General features: G+C 37.8%; 1 protein-coding gene across 3 annotated transcripts in view; it reads left to right on the plus strand.

Moving 5' to 3' along the window:
• The window catches only part of Nmt (N-myristoyl transferase), a 79,883-nt gene that overhangs the window by 3,017 nt on the left and 59,041 nt on the right, over positions 1–17,825 (plus strand). For all 3 annotated transcript variants that reach the window (XM_053789614.2, XM_070099708.1, XM_053789615.2), the window contains exons 2-4: positions 1,609–1,726; positions 3,626–3,755; positions 11,706–11,836. In XM_053789614.2, coding sequence (XP_053645589.1) covers positions 1,609–1,726; positions 3,626–3,755; positions 11,706–11,836 — 379 coding nt within the window. The remainder of the gene's footprint in view (positions 1–1,608; positions 1,727–3,625; positions 3,756–11,705; positions 11,837–17,825) is intronic.

Raw genomic sequence — 17,825 nt, forward strand, 5'->3', positions numbered from 1 at the left:
CTGAAACAGATTAATCTAATTTACATTATTCCTTATGGGAACAAATTCGTTCGGTATAGGCACTTGAGCAGCCTTCTGGAACGAAATAATTTCGTATCCCGAGGTACCACTGTATGCAGGCCTAGCTGGCATCAGTGACATATTACTATTTAGAAAGCCACTTATGCAGAACATTTTGGGAAAATTAGGTCAATTTTGTCATGGGATGCAACCCACACCAGTCAACTAACACTTAGGTACCCATTTTTACTGATGGGTGAACACGGGCAACAGATGTAAGAAAACACACCCAGTGACTCCACCCTTGCCGGGAATCAAACCTTGACCCTCAGTGTGTGAAGCGAGAGCTTTGCCACCAGGCCACGGCATTTTAGTTGCCTTTTACGACACATTGCTTACAGATAAATTTTAGTCTACTTTCCGATGGAATAAAAGAAAACATTACAAGAGCAAAAACTATTAAGAAATTAGACTTAAACATGCACGATTACATGTGTTCTGTACTCTGGGTTTTAGTAGAGAGGGAGAAGGAAGAGAGACCTACATTACTGCCATTGTAAAGCAATTATGTAAGAGGTTTCTGTTTCACACTCCTGTGGAAGGATGGTGTAGTACAGTAGAACCTCCGTATCTGCAGAGGATACGTTCCAAGGACTTGCCGTGGATACCAAAACCGTGGATAGTAGCAAACCCCATATATAAGTTTTGTAAATCCTATTACACGTACGTATATGATAAATTATGCAAATTAAGTGGAGAATTATCACATTTTCACTGATGGGAAGCACTGCATGGATTTTCTTAGGCTTTGAAGAACTGCCAGCTTCTCTACTTTTGCACTTTAGGGACATTATTATGCAAAATTAAGAGGTATTTTTAGGCCACAGTAAACCTTGGATAACTGAAACCACAGATACCGAATCAGTAGATATGGGGGTTCTATACTATTTACAGTACCTCTCTGGGGGTAGCTCTAACCTACTACCTATACCATTAATTATTTTTACTAATTTTTATTAATTTCGAAATTATTATTATTAATTACTGATTATTATTAATTTATTTTTTATATTAATTTATTTGATTTTACCTTATTTATTCACAGCATTTCATATTTTGCAGCATGCCAAGATGTGGTTACCTGTTTGTAGGTACAGAGCTAACATTACTGATCAGATTACGGTACTGAATAAAATGTGGAGACTTATATACTGTCAGAAGGAGAGGTGCAGAGTTGTAGAAGAAAGAATGTAATTGCTGAGAGGTCACGTCCCTCTCAAATCCAACCATTCTCACATGAAAAGTTGTCCAAGGTGTTTTCTCTTCTGTATCAAGATGCCATTGTGTTGCAGTGTCTGACAGAATGCATATCAAAATTGTATACAGTACCGACAGGTTGGTAGGTAAGACAAATAGGCAACAGTTAGGCAACTTTATTCTAAAACTTTACGCCTATGCAGTAGGCTCCTTCAGTTGAGTACAGAAAGTAGGCAGGAGCAGTAGAGATGTGAAGACGATGTAATCAGTCCATCACCCTTGATTTGAGGTTGTCTATGTTGACCTATGTTTTAACTTGCTGAGTTTTAGCTTTTAAATGTTTCCCCACAGGAAGAAAAACAAGAAAATGAAATCCAAAGAATCTAAGGAAGTGACTGAGGCACCTATGGTTAATGAAGCACCTGTGGTGAATGGGGAAGCAGAGCCCAGTACCAGTGGGCTTACCAAGGTTAGTCTCAAGACTCAGGAAATCGTAGTAACACAATTGCGAACAAGTCAGGGAATGGGTGGGGTTTGAACCCATGACAAGTGAGTCCCCTAAATCTCACAGGTCAGTGTGTTAACCACTTGACCAGCTGGCTGACTGGTTAACACTTTGGCCTGTGAGTTTTTTTTAGGACTTGCCTGCCATGGGTTCAGACACCATTCTTTCTGTGGTTTGTTAGTCTCAGTGTTCTTGAAAAAGTTAGGATATAAAAACATATGCCATGTTGGAAGAAAATAAATTTATGAAGTGGGAGGGAACTTTATTTTGTACGCATTGACTAGATATTAGTGTACAACTTGTGCTGGAGAATGGGTGGATATATCAGAGAATGGCAAGAGTGTTGATTAAGATTTGTTGTTATATACCCTTAAACACTAAACCCCTGTGGATCATAAATGCCTGTGGAAAGAGAATTAAATTTGATCCCATAGTGGTATATTTTGTCCAGACACAGGCAATATGTACACTGAGAGCCACTCTCAGCAGCCTTCCTTGACTGAGTGACTATAATCATTCAAAATACCCAGAACTCGCCACACTGAGTTAGCCGCTTATTGAATTCTAGTGTCGTTTCAAAAAAGAAAGAAATTTTTTATTCAGTAATAGGTTGCTGACAGCAATCCATTAATTGTTTTATTGCAGGAAATTGTGATTATATTATAAAAGAAGAAAATTAAAAGTGAATACAGGAAAGAGTAAGGTTATGAGGATAAAAAGATTAGGTGATGAAAGATTGGATATCAGATTGGAGGGAGAGAGTATGGAGGAAGTGAATGTATTCAGATATTTGGGAGTGGACATGTCAGCGGATGGGTCTATGAAAGATGAGGTGAATCATAGAATTGATGAGGGGAAAAGGGTGAGTGATGCACTTAGGAGTCTGTGGAGACAAAGAACTTTGTCCTTGGAGGCAAAGAGGGGAATGTATGAGAGTATAGTTTTACCAACGCTCTTATATGGGTGTGAAGCATGGGTGATGAATGTTGCAGTGAGGAGAAGGCTGGAGGCAGTGGAGATGTCATGTCTGAGGGCAATGTGTGGTGTGAATATAATGCAGAGAATTCGTAGTTTAGAAGTTAAGAGGAGGTGCAGGATTACCAGAACTGTTGTCTAGAGGGCTGAGGAAGGGTTGTTGAGGTGGTTCAGACATGTAGAGAGAATGGAGCGAAACAGAATGACTTCAAGAGTGTATCAGTCTGTAGTGGAAGGAAGGCGGGGTAGGGGTCGTCCTAGGAAAGGTTGGAGGGAGGGGGTAAAGAAGGTTTTGTATGCGAGGGGCTTGGACTTCCAGCAGGCATGCGTGAGCGTGTTTGATAGGAGTGAATGGAGACAAATGGTTTTTAATACTTGACGTGCTGTTGGAGTGTGAGCAAAGTAACATTTATGAAGGGGTTCAGGGAAACTGGCAGGCCGGACTTGAGTCCTGGAGATGGGAAGTACAGTGCCTGCATTCTGAAGGAGGGGTGTTAATGTTGCAGTTTAAAAACTGTAGTGTAAAGCACCCTTCTGGCAAGACAGTGATGGAGTGAATGATGGTGAAAGTTTTTCTTTTTCGGGCCACCCTGCCTTCGTGGGAATCTGCCAGTGTGATAATAATAATAAAAATATTATAAAAGTATGCTATGTATTAAGTATACATATTTGCATAAGATTTTTTTTGTACAGTATTTTCTTAAGTAAGAAATAGAAGATAAAACCCCATTTTTTTTTTGCAAGATGAGTGGGCTAGTTATGTTAATACAGCACTCAAGTTGGTCACAGATTGGACATAAATATGAAACAAAAAAAGGTTCAAAATTTATGAAAGTTTATAAAGGGGCTCAACTTTAGGTGATACTAACACAATTTTGCACTTCTCAGGTTAGTGGGGTTGGTGTAGGAACTCAGGTCCCACCATTGATGCCTGAAGTAGAGAGATACATGCGGAAGATGCAGCTACAGAATCAGCGGGAGTTTCAGTTCTGGAACACACAGCCTGTCCCTAAAATAAGTGAGTACTGTGACCCATTCATTCTTGTGTTTTAGATTTTTTTTGTGTAGTTCACTCTAGGCTAAGACCCCTCAGGGAAAGTTTTTTGACACTGTTAAAGGAGGGGATCAATCCTAGGAATTGGACCTGTCTTTCTTAGGATAGAACTTAATTGCCTCCTGTTTACCTTGCTGCTGTGTGACCTTTGTGTGTGTAGTATTTCCCTTAACCCTCTAACTGTGTCTGATATATAAGTACTCGCTGCTGTTGACGATTATTGATAATTTTTTCAGCAAATTAAACATACCATAAAATCGTAAGTTTTTATCAGATTTTGCTAATTTTAGTCTTATTTGATTCAGAAAGACAAATTTTTATCTAAACAGTAAGAGAAAATATTTTTATTTTTCTAAATCTTCCCATAGTTAAAGGGTTAAATATAATAGTAATAATACAGGCTGAGAGTTGTTATCCAAAGCATGTTTCACAAAGCCCTTCCCTAAGACTTTCACCTTTCCTATAGGATACAAATCACAACAATTGGACACCATCCAGGTACCTATTTACTGTTAGGTGAACAGGGGCAGCATGTATAAGCAGACTTGACCATAGCTGTGACTCACCTAGGATCTGTGGATAAAAATGTGACATTTTGTAGTCTGGGACATTAGTCTAATTAGAAAATCCAAACAGGTTTACTATCAATAGATTAAACAACACCTCAGGCAGCATGGAAAGTACACTACTTGGTAATTCTCAAATTACAGGAACAAAAAAAAAAAGCCTCCATAGATAATTCAGACCCTCTCAGCTGCTGATATTGCTTCTTTCCTTCAATCTGAACTAAGCTTGTGAGTGATATCCCTGAAGCCCAAATCAGTATTGATAACTTTCTAATTGGCAACCATCCTAATTATTCAGATCACCAGTCACTGCCTCAGAGATAAACTCCATAATAAAATCACCCAGACATACAGTATTTGAGAGTGACTGCCTCCTGAAGCAGTTAATATGAAATACTGTACCAGCAGTTACTTGTAAAAAGGCATTGTCAATGTTGCCACAAGCCATGCTATTTTGATGTGTATCACTGAAGCATTATGAACTTGGGGATCACTTCTACTAGATTAAATCCTACTTAAGTAACAGGCTTCAAATAAACATGATGACACTACTGCATCTCATCTATCAGTAAATATTGGTGTTCCTCAGGGCAGTATTAATGCTGAGCATTCTCCTGTTTCTTCTTTATATTAGTGACCTACTAAATTTGACCTCACAACTCAGTCAGTACTTTTGCTGATGACACTACCTTTGTCTTTTCATGTCTGGATACTATCACAATAAATGAGCTAAAAAAATATCCATAAATGATTGATTAGTTCATTTATTAACTAGGTAAATAAATGGGCTCAAAATCCAGGATGGTTTACTAGAAGAATCAAATGCTGTGTAACTTTAAATTCCAAATGCAACTTATAAAACATTGTCTAAACTCTATGTGAGGTTACACTCTTCACCACTGTTGTTCCCCATTGTCATCATACTAATAATATAATTTTTGTTAGTACAAATTTGTTACTATGTTCATGTTTTTCTACCTACCAGATATTCAATATTTGGTTTAATATTACCTCAGTATTGTTTATATCTACTAGGGGGTTACGTGTTTGTCCTGTATCTATAAAAAGTCGTTCACTTTTATGTTGGTGTTCTTTACTCATTGATAAATATACATGTATTCATTAGATTTAGTATTGCAGTCTGAAGTACTTCTCATTGTGTAGTATATTTATTGTGCATTATATAGTGTACATGATAAATATGTTCATTAGGTTTAATAATGTAAGGTAGGTATATAATGTCTTGTGTTGTATCTTTCATTGAGGTTGGATGACCCAAAAAACGAGGAAACACGTTCACTGTCATTCATTCAACCTCTGTCTTGCCAGAAGTGTACTATCGACACAGTTCAGATGACCCTCCAAGCTACTACATTCTCTCCCTTCCTTTAGATTACAGGCACTGTACTTCCCACCTCCAGAACTCAAGTCCAGCTCTCAGGTTTCCCTGAATCCCTTAATAAATGTTTCTTTGCTTCCACCACAACAACATATCAAGCCATCTAACATACTCACATAAGCCTGTTGGAGGTTCCAGCCCCTAGCACTCAAAACCACCTTTATTCACTTCCTCTGACCCTTCCTAGGATGAGCCCTACCGATCCTTCACCCCAGATTTATGTATATGTACCCTGTTAGTCACCCTATTTTAATCTGTCCTCTCTTAATGCCCAAACCATCTCAATCATCCCTCTTCAGTCCTCTGAATTATACTTTTGTTAACTATGCTATCTTCTAATCTCAGTGCTCCAAATTCTCTGCATAATATCTGCACTACACATCTCCACTGTTTTTTTGGAATTTCTCACTTTTGCACGTTTTATTAAATGAGGACTCCATGGGTATTTCATACTTAAGAACGGGATGCACATTTGATGCAATGTGTTTTGATGTTGTCTTGAGTTTTAATGGTGTTTTGATAGTTTTTTTGGATTTCTTATGCCCAAATCTTTTAGGAAATTACAGTGAGCCCTCGAGTTTAGAACTGCTTCCAACTCGACCATTTATGTTAGTGTATTTTTGTAAGTGCTTTTGTAAGTGTGTTTTTGAGGGTCTGAAACAGATTAATCTAATTTACATTATTCCTGATGAGAAGAAATTCGTTTGGTAACAGCACTTGAAAAGCCATCTGGAACGAAATAAGCTCTAAACTCAAGGGTCCACTGTATTTCTTTTAACTGTCAGTAGAGCTGTATTTAAAGAGATGTAGCTTTTGAAACAAAATGAACCTGACAAAAGACATAACTCTTTGAGGGTCGACAGGCCCTCTCCGAGACTCGTTCTCAGGGTCGGCCAAATTTAAAAAAAAAAAAAATAATTTTCTCTTATGAAGAGATAGAGAATCTTTTCCCGATCATAATGACACCAAAAGTTTGAAATTTGATGGAAAACTTACGGAATTATGCTCTCGCGAAGTTAGCGGTCTCGACGATGTTTACGCATTGGCGATTTTGCCCACTTTGAGTCCCATTTTCAGCCAATTCCACTGTACTAGTCGACAAAAAACATGAATATTTCGCTAGAACTCCATTTTGTCTATCGAATGAGTGCAAGAAACCACCCATTTATCAATTTCAACTATCCAGTACAGTGGTCAGAATTTAGCAATTTTGCCAATTTCAAACAAATTTCAAAAGATGCCAATTTCCGAATAGGGCCCAGAATAAACAAGAAAGACATTCCTGGCACTAAAATGACATGTCCTCTGTTCATTAGTCACGTCTCAAGGCCCCTCATATTCTTTTGCTTTCCACTTTGAATTTTTATTCTCACAAAAAATAGAAGATTTACTGTTATGCAGACTACTGCATTTGTGTAAAAAATGGTATAAATAATATTGGCGCACTTGCGAAAGAATAAGACTCACCAGTTGACGTGTATTGGACGCTTGGCATGATTTGTTTACTTTTGAACTTCTGTAAAAATCGAACATTTCTGCTACTTTGAGCTCAATTTCAAGGTACTTTTAATTGTAAAACCAGTCAAAATCATCTCAATTTCTGTAATACGTCTTCCATTCTATAAAATGAGACCAAGAAAACTAGAATACAACAATAAATACCATATGAAAATACAGTGCAAAGTCACTGTTTTATTCCAAAAAAATGGTCAGTTTTTTTTTCTCATTATGCACTGTGTGCTGCAGGATTTTTTTTTATACTGTGCACACTGACCACATAGACCCATTCTTTCATATGTAGGCCTACCAGCTTTCTCCCACTAGATTTGAGGGCGCTAGAATTTAGGCGTACTAGTATGTCAAAAACCCTAGGTCGTAAGCCGTACTAGTACGGCCGAAACCCTCAAAGGGTTAAATGGACAGAAATAATGGTATATAAGTTTGGAAATCTGAAGGAACTTAATCACATGAATTTGGGAGCTCTGCTGTACTTTCACTTGTTGTAGTTGTAAATATAGCATCAACACAGAAGGGATAGAATTGTGTTATTACAACATAATGTATAATCCTTTCCACTGTGTGAAGGATGTTAAGTATAGCATGAAGTGTAACCTGAATTTCCTCCTCCTACCTTTAATATGTGTTCTGTACAACTTGAGCATTATATAAAATAGCAGGATTTGTGAGAATTGTGTACTCATTATAAAGTTGAGCATTGAGGCAAGGAATAATTCTGTATTTAGCAATTAACAAAACTCCAGTGGTGTCATCAGCAGTTTCCATATCACCCTCACCACCATACATCTGTATGACCTACATACTTTCTTGCTCTCTGTTGTTATCGTCAGTTGTCAGCATGCACAGCAATTGTTGAATTACATTTTGAGTAGTCATTACCATAGAAGGCATGGGAATGTTTTATTACAATGTATCTTAGATATAATGTACCTGTGATACCAGCTTTGAGGTTTTTTTTTTTGTCCTTGCAGCCCTGTCAGGGGCCAGGCTTTTCTGTTGCTTGCCTCTTCAACCAGGTGACCCACTGGCTCCCTTATACATCACAGCCTGGTTGATCTGGCACTTGGTAAAAATGGGTATACAGTGGAACCTCGGTTGTCGAATTTAATTCGTTCCAGTTGTTGATTCAGCAACCAAATCAAATGACAACCAAAGCAGTTTTTCCCTAGAGAATAATATAAATAGAATTAATCCATTCCAGACCCCAAATGACAATATAATAATTTATTAAAAAGGTACTAGCTACTATATAAAACTGTAAAAATATATATTAAGAGAAATTTTTACTGAAATACTGTACAGTAAATGAAAATTTAACTGCCTCTTACCTGTCAGAGGAGAGCTAAGGGCATACTGGAAGCAGGAGGTGAAGGAGAGGAGGGGGGATGTTACTGCTTGGATGGAGAGTTACCGTCTAATAATGTGCCAGGCAACTATCCTTCTGGTATTGTTTCTCTCTCTCTTTTCACCACTAGCACATTGTTCTAGCTCACCACCCCTCAAGGAAGGCTCCTTGATGCTGGTGAGGGGCTCTTGATCTAGGGAATTGGATCTGTGCTCCAGTTCCCTGAATTAAGCCTGAATGCCTTCCATCCCCCCATAGGCGCTGTATAATCCTATGGGTTTAGTGCTTCCCCCTTGATTATAATAATAATCTAGCTCACCAATACTTACGCGTCAACAGTTTCGCCCCTTTTGTGCCCTACTTTTGGCCAATTCCATTGTTCCAGTCAACCAAACTCATAGCTATTTCACTAGTATTCCCTCTATTCTCTTGATTGAGTACAAGAAACTGCACATATACCTATTTCAACTACCCAGTAAAGCAAACAGAAATTGGTAATTTGGCCAACTTCACACAAAATTCACAATTGCCAATTTAAAAATAGAGTCCAGAATAAACATGATAAACATTCCTGGCACTAAAAAAGCATTTCTTCTGTTCCTTAGTCATGTCTCCAGGCCCCTCTTATATTACTCTTGCTTTCCATTTTGAAATTTTAGTCACAAAAAATAGGAGATTTACCTTTATGGAGACTACTGCATTATTGTAATAACTGTATAAATAATGTCAACCCATTCATGAAAGCTTATTACACTGGCCAGTTGGACGCTTATTGAAGAAGCGACGTCATTTACGTACTCTGGAATATCAGCAAAAATCGAACATTTCGGCTATTTTGATTTAATTTTCAACCTACTTTCAGTCCTGAAACTAATCAGAATCATCCTATTTCTGTAATGTATCTTCCATTCTATCAAATGAGACAAAGAAACTGAGAATAAAACCATAAAAGCCATACGAAAATACACTGCAGAGTAGCAGTTTTAAACCAAAAACACGGTTGCTGTTTTTTTCTCATTCACTGCGTGTTGCAGGATTTTTTTTATCTGGTGCACACTTAATGCATAGACCCAGTCTCTCATATCTAGCCCCCAATTTACCACTCACAGCTTATCTGAGTGAGCTGAGCTTATGGCATCATACTACGGGATCAACACTGGCTTTAAAGCCATCATATAATGGGGACTGACACTGAAAAGGTTAAAGTAGATATTTATATACTTTTTCAAACTTAAATTATTGTCATATATTACGGTATTAATTTTTTCAAACTTAACTGGAAAGTCTAGGTATTTACAGTCTTTTTCTTTGTATTCTCTGCCTTCTTGCCTACACACATAGACATTATTCAGTAATGATTTCAGTGACTGATTCCATTTCCTGCTGTTGTTGTATTACTATGTACAATAAAAAAAAACTGCACCAAAACTGCAAAATAACAAAAAAGGTCCACAAGATGCACAACAGAAGCTTGAGATATTTACAGCACGTGAGTTAGGGGCTACACTGGCTGAGAGCCACGCCGTCAACTCATTATCGGGCAAGCCGCTTTGTCCCATTCACGTCCATCGACAACCAAGAGCATGTACGAAAACCAGGACTTTTTTTTTTTTAACTCCTCATTCAAAAACTGGTTTGTTTGATAAGCATTCGACAAACGAGATTATACCGTAAAACTATTTTCTGCTGATTATTATCCTAGGGCAACCTAAAAAATAAAAGGTCAAGTAGTGTGGCTTTACCAAGCATGGGCATAAAATTCACACTGCTGCATTTATTCCAACTATATTAGTGCAGGTGTTTTCAGTGATTTAAGCATTGTATAGGATAAAATTCTTGGGAATGTAGATGTATTATAGAATTGTACACTAAATTGTAGAGTAATTTTATTTTGAATTTATTTGGAATATCGATAACTTGCATTATTGCTCTTGCTGCTTCTCAGTAGTTGCAAGTTGTTGAGAAGCAGTGGAATGCACCTGTTCTTTTTCTGCTTTTATTTCCCTGCCAGTGTAGCTTGTAATGAAATTTTAAAAATTTTCCTGAAAATAGACAGCTAAGCTCTTCTGCACATTCACTTAAGACCCAGGGAGATGCTTTCTGTTCCTATTGCTTTTTGTCAATATCTACTAGTAGTTTCTTTACTTCTTTGGTTAAGTTAATCTCAGTTGGCTGTTGGGGTTAATATTATTTCCCTCACAGGCATCGTAATTACTTGCCATATGATGTGTATAACAGAAAAGGTTTCAAAATAAAAGGACATGTTGTAAATGTCACACACCTTGAACAGGTAACTCTTACATGGAGAAGAAAGTAAAATGTGGAGTATAAAGGGTCTGTATATTTGGCTTCCCTTATAGATCATCTTCCAGCTTTTACTGACACTGTGACACTTTTACCTGTTGAATTTTCTAGTGCACTGCTGTTAGTTTCCTGGGATGTTGCAGCGTGGAAGGCCAGGCCTCCTCCCTGAATGTCTTTAATCTTCTTTTTTTTCCACTAGCATTTTCCTCTTTAATACCAGGTTCCTTTCCAGCCAGTGATCAGACAATGATCAGAATGAGACCTAGGATTTCTGAATGTTTATAGGAGGAAATATGTACATTACAGGACATGGAGTAAGCCATGGCACTATAGAGTTTAGACAGATGAAGAAAAGACACAAGTGCAGAGCAAGCTTTTATTGAGACAATGTTTCACTGTGTGTAGAGCAGAAGCATTGTTACAGTGCTCTGCTCATGTTTTTTCTTCATTACTGTTGGCAGTACACTTTTATTTCCACCCTGGAGTTTGTTGTCAAATTATTTTTGAAGCATTCCTAATAATGTCAAATTGTTTATAAAATTGAAGTTAAACCCTGATATTCTCAATCCTTTATTTGTATGTTATACACAATTATTTTAGTGGATCTAGTTTTTTCTTTCAGTTCTTCTTCATGAAAACAGCTGATCATTTAATAAGCTGCCAGTCTTAATGGCAAGGCAGTAGGTCTTAATGGTAAAAGTTTCCATGTTGCTCTGGGTGTGATATTTATGACATAACCTTCAGCATTTAATTATAATTTGATGAATAAAACTTTGTTTTAGGTGAAGATATAGGGGAAGATGTTAATGAAGCTATTGAAGAAGAGAAACCTGTATCTGAGATCAAGCAAGAGCCTTATAACCTACCAGATGGCTTTAGATGGGAGACTTTAGATCTCACCGATGAAGACGTGGTTAGTTTTTCTTTTATTTTAGTCATGTGTAAGCTATGGATTTTTAAGCATTGTTTTTATAAAAATAATTTACAGTGTGCTGTCATTCAATTTCAGTTAACCTTCGTATTTTTTCCAGCTACATTCCTTTGTGACTCTTGGAGCTCTGAGCCACAAATCTTTTAACTTCCTATGCTTGAAAAGTAATTTAATTCCACAGCTTTTGACTCTTCAATGGAGAATGCCTTGATGCTGGTGAAGGGTTCTTGGTCCAAGAAATTGGAGCTCTTCTTCCCTTGGATTTAATTTGATTACTGTACCTCCCATATACCTGGTGCTGTGTAACCCCAATGGGTTTAGTGCTTCCCCATGAATATAGCAATGCTCAAGAGCTCTAGATTAATGGGATTTTTGGTGCAAATAATTTTGTATCTCACTTTACAATGTGTCTGCTGTATGTAAAAACTTTATATTTTAGTAAAAAAAAAATTGGTGCATTGGATCATGATTGTACATAAACTTTTGGTACAGTTATTCTTATTTCTACTAAACCTTTGTCTTGTATTCATATGGTTCACATCATATATTAGTTATTATTTACTTGCAAATCTTCAGTAAGGTAGGTTGACATGTTGCATTCCATTGCAATGAATAATGCCAACTGTCAGTGCAAAGAAGGTAAATCATCTTGATGTTGATATACGTACTTTCAAGGGAAACTAGGGTGCCTTGCTGTCATTAAGTGACTTTGATCCAAAGAATTAGCGCTGCCTTCCCATTCCTTGGATCAGATCTGATTGCCTCATATTATCTAAGGGTTGTATGCCCCCTACAGGTTCAGTGCTTCCCAATTAATATTATTATTATTATTATTAATTTATTATTTATTTTATTATCACACCGGCCGATTCCCACCAAGGCAGGGTGGCCCGAAAAAGAAAAACTTTCACCATCATTCACTCCATCACTGTCTTGCCAGAAGGGTGCTTTACACTACAGTTTTTAAACTGCAACATTAACACCCCTCCTTCAGAGTGCAGGCACTGTACTTCCCATCTCCAGGACTCAAGTCCGGCCTGCCGGTTTCTCTGAATCCCTTCATAAATGTTACTTTGCTCACACTCCAACAGCACGTCAAGTATTAAAAACCATTTGTCTCCATTCACTTCTATCAAACACGCTCACGCATGCCTGCTGGAAGTCCAAGCCCCTCGCACACAAAACCTCCTTTACCCCCTCCCTCCAACCCTTCCTAGGCCGACCCCTACCCCGCCTTCCTTCCACTACAGACTGATACACTCTTGAAGTCATTCTGTTTCGCTCCATTCTCTCTACATGTCCGAACCACCTCAACAACCCTTCCTCAGCCCTCTGGACAACAGTTTTGGTAATCCCGCACCTCCTCCTAACTTCCAAACTACGAATTCTCTGCATTATATTCACACCACACATTGCCCTCAGACATGACATCTTCACTGCCTCCAGCCTTCTCCTCGCTGCAACATTCATCACCCACGCTTCACACCCATATAAGAGCGTTGGTAAAACTATACTCTCATACATTCCCCTCTTTGCCTCCAAGGACAAAGTTCTTTGTCTCCACAGACTCCTAAGTGCACCACTCACTCTTTTTCCCTCATCAATTCTATGATTCACCTCATCTTTCATAGACCCATCTGCTGACACGTCCACTCCCAAATATCTGAATACGTTCACCTCCTCCATACTCTCTCCCTCCAATCTGATATTCAATCTTTCATCACCTAATCTTTTTGTTATCCTCATAACCTTACTCTTTCCTGTATTCACCTTTAATTTTCTTCTTTTGCACACCCTACCAAATTCATCCACCAATCTCTGCAACTTCTCTTCAGGCCACTTTTTATATTGTATCTTTATATATGCTTCTAAACTGTTACATCTGGGTGCCTCTGCAAAAACAGTGATTATGTATGAGTGAGGTGAAAGTGTTGAATGATGATGAAAGTATTTTCGTTTTTGGGATTCTCTTTCTTTTTGGGTCACCCTGCCTAGGTGGGAGATGGCAGACTTGTTGAAAAAAAAAAAAAATTTTAGTAGCTATGTTATACGGGAAAAAGGGTTACTAGCCTATTGCTCCCTTGCATTTAGTTGACCTTTATAACATGCATGGCTTATGGAGGAAAGTTTCTTATTCTGCTTTCCCTTGGATATGAAAGGAAAAATAATGAGAACAAGGACTATTAAGAAAAAATCATAGAAAACTCAGACAAGTGTGCATACATAAATGTGAACATGCATGTGTAGTGTGACCTAAGTGTAAGTAGAAGTAGCAAGATAAACCTGTTATCTTACGTGTTTATGAGACAGAAAAAAAGACACCAGCTCTCCTACCATCCTGTAAAACAAATACAGGTTTCTGTTTTACACTCACTTGGCAGGACAGTAGTACCTCCCTGTGTGGTTGCTGTCTACCAACCTGTGACAGTGAAAATGTTGAATGATGGTGAAAGTGTTTGTTTTTCTGGGTCACCCTTCCTCGCTGGGAGATGGCCGACATATTAAAAAAAAAAAAATTCCCAATACAGTGGTCCCTCGTTTTTCGTAATTAATCCGTTCCTGGAGGAGCTACTATAAACGAAATTTATGATTTGCGAATCAATTTTCCCCATAAGAAATAGTGTAAATACAATTAATCCGTTTCTGACACTCAGAAGTATTAAAACAAAAATTTTTTTTACATGAAATATACATGTAGTACATAAACAATACAATGGGAAATGATGAATGAAACATTAACAGCATAACACTTACCTTTATTGGAGATTCTTCTTAGTGTATGGGAGACTGGAGGAGGAGAGAGATTGGATTGTTTACAGTTTGGAAGGGGAATCCCCTTCCAGCAACACCTCAGGTACCAATTGCTTCTCTGGGGTTGCTTCTCTTCTCTGTTTCTTAATGACACTAGGACCACCTTGAGAGTCACTCTAGTCTTGTCTCGCAAAGTAACTGTGGAGAGAGCTCTGTTTCTGGCGTCTCTTTAACACTTCCCTAAAATGGTACAAGACTTTGTCACTGTACATATTTCTCACCTTCTTTACCACAGGCTTGGCACTAGGAGCTTTCTTTGGAGCCATGGTAGCTTATTTAGTACTTGCAAGCACTAAAATGAGTGGAATTTTTTTTTTTTTTTTTTTTTTTTTCAACAAGTCGGCCGTCTCCCACCGAGGCAGGGTGACCCAAAAAAGAAAGAAAATCCCCAAAAAGAAAATACTTTCATCATCATTCAACACTTTCACCACACTCGCACATTATCACTGTTTTTGCAGAGGTGCTCAGAATACACAGTTTAGAAGCATACACATATAAAGATACACAACATATCCCTCCAAACTGCCAATATCCCAAACCCCTCCTTTAAAGTGCAGGCATTGTACTTCCCATTTCCAGGACTCAAGTCCGACTATATGAAAATAACCGGTTTCCCTGAATCCCTTCACTAAATATTACCCTGCTCACACTCCAACAGATCGTCAGGTCCCAAGTACCATTCGTCTCCATTCACTCCTATCTAACACGCTCACGCACGCTTGCTGGAAGTCCAAGCCCCTTACCCACAAAACCTCCTTTACCCCCTCTCTCCAACCCTTTCGAGGACGACCCCTACCCCGCCTTCCTTCCCCTATAGATTTATATGCTTTCCATGTCATTCTACTGTGATCCATTCTCTCTAAATGACCAAACCACCTCAACAACCCCTCTTCTGCCCTCTGACTAATACTTTTATTAACTCCACACCTTCTCCTAATTTCCACACTCCGAATTTTCTGCATAATATTTACACCACACATTGCCCTTAAACAGGACATCTCCGCTGCCTCCAACCGTCTCCTCGCTGCTGTATTTACCACCCAAGCTTCACACCCATATAAGAGTGTTGGTACTACTATACTTTCATACATTCCCTTCTTTGCCTCCATAGATAACGTTTTTTGACTCCACATATACCTCAACGCACCACTCACCTTTTTTCCCTCATCAATTCTATGATTAACCTCATCCTTCATAAATCCATCCGCCGACACGTCAACTCCCAAGTACAGTGGACCCCCGTTTTACAATCAGCTTCCAATGCGACCAATTATGTAAGTGTATTTATGTAAGTGCGTTTGTACGTGTATGTTTGGGGGTCTGAAATGGACTAATCTAATTCACAATATTCCTTATGGGAACAAATTCGTTCAGTAATGGCACCTGAACATACTTCTGGAATGAAATAATATCGTAAGCCGGGGGTCCACTGTATCTGAAAACATTCACTTCTTCCATACTCCTCCTCCCCAATTTAATATCCAGTTTTTCTTTATCTAAATCATTTGATACTCTCATCACCTTACTCTTTTCTATGTTCACTTTCAACTTTCTACCTTTACACACATTCTCAAACTCATCCACTAACCTTTGCAATTTTTCTTTAGAATCTCCCATAAGCACAGTATCATCTGGTATTTTGATCTCTATATATTGAAAAATGTAGTACTTTATTGATATGTACAAAATTGATACAGTAGTACAGATCTTTGTTAATACTGACGTAACCATTTGAGCACTTGCATTTCCTTGTTAAATTAACATTATTACACATCATAGGGTTATTAATAAATTTAGAAGCGATTTGCTATGTGATGCACTGACTTTCTTGGGCTATCCTAGGTGGCTAACCTTCCAGGGTTTAAAATCTGAACAAAATCTTTTCTCTTATCTCTCTTACCCCATTACTTACACCTGTTAGGCAGTTGATTCACTTCATTTGTAGCAGTCATTTTATTTCAGTCATTTTGGATAGCTTTCAAATTAGTCTTGTCACCAAATCCAAATATGAAAAACTTGTAGCTCCATAGTATAGTGAATCCCATCATTAACAGAATGATACAGGGAAGGGATGTATGGTGTTGTTGATTGTCCGAAACTTCTGAATAATGAAATTAATTCTTCACGATTGCCTGGCTGTCCTTTGAACTAGCAGACATGGTCCACTGATGGAGATAGCAAGCAGACACTATTAATACGAGTATTGTAACCTTTAGTACTACAGTATAGTGCTGTACTGTATAGTAATTTTATAGTACTGTATATAATTTACAGTAATTTTAGTTACCTTTTCATGATGAAGAGATGAAATGTAAACTGCTGTGATTGATAGTGGAGCTGTCCACTATTATCTACACCACACTTAAAAGCATATTCTGTAAGTTTGTCCTTGGTGCTGCGGATATCAGACACTTTCTTTACACGATATTCCTCACATACTCATGTTACTGAGACATCAGACTCAAGTCTACTTTATTAGTTTAATTTTCTGCTTCACACTGAGAACCACATGTTTTACCTTGGCACCACCACTTGCTTTAGTAGCCATTGTTAATTGTATATTATTTAACCCCTTGAGGGTCCATGTCATTGTTCCACATGTTTAAAGCCGGGATCTGTGCAGTAGTCCTTTGTGATGAGCTCACCTCGCTCAGATAAGCTGTTAGTGGTAAATTTTGGCCTAGATATGAGAGAATGGGTCTATGTAGTAAGTGTACACCATATAAAAAAAATCCTGCAGCATGCAGTGCGTAATGAAAAAAAACTGTGACCGTTTTTTTGGTTTAAAACAGCAAATTTGTGTTGTATTTTTGTATGGTTTTTATGGGTGCATTTATGGTTTCTTGGTTACATTTGATAGGATGGAAGATATATTACAGAAACAAAGATGATTTTATGCAATTATTGCAATATTGCATAACAGTATTTTTTTTTTTTGGTGTGAATAAAAATTCATTGTGAATAAAAAATCAGAATGGAATTCATGCGTAAAGCCTAGAAACGTAACTAATAAACAGAGTAAATGTTGTTTTAGTGCCAAGAATGCCTGCATTGTTTATTCTGGACTCTAATTTGAAATTGGATTATTTTAAAATTTGTGTGAAATTGCCCAAATTACCAATTTCTGATCACTATTGGATAGTTGAAATAGTTGATCTGG

The sequence above is a fragment of the Cherax quadricarinatus genome, chromosome 68 (assembly GCF_038502225.1).
Source record: "Cherax quadricarinatus isolate ZL_2023a chromosome 68, ASM3850222v1, whole genome shotgun sequence".
Taxonomy (NCBI): domain Eukaryota; kingdom Metazoa; phylum Arthropoda; class Malacostraca; order Decapoda; family Parastacidae; genus Cherax; species Cherax quadricarinatus.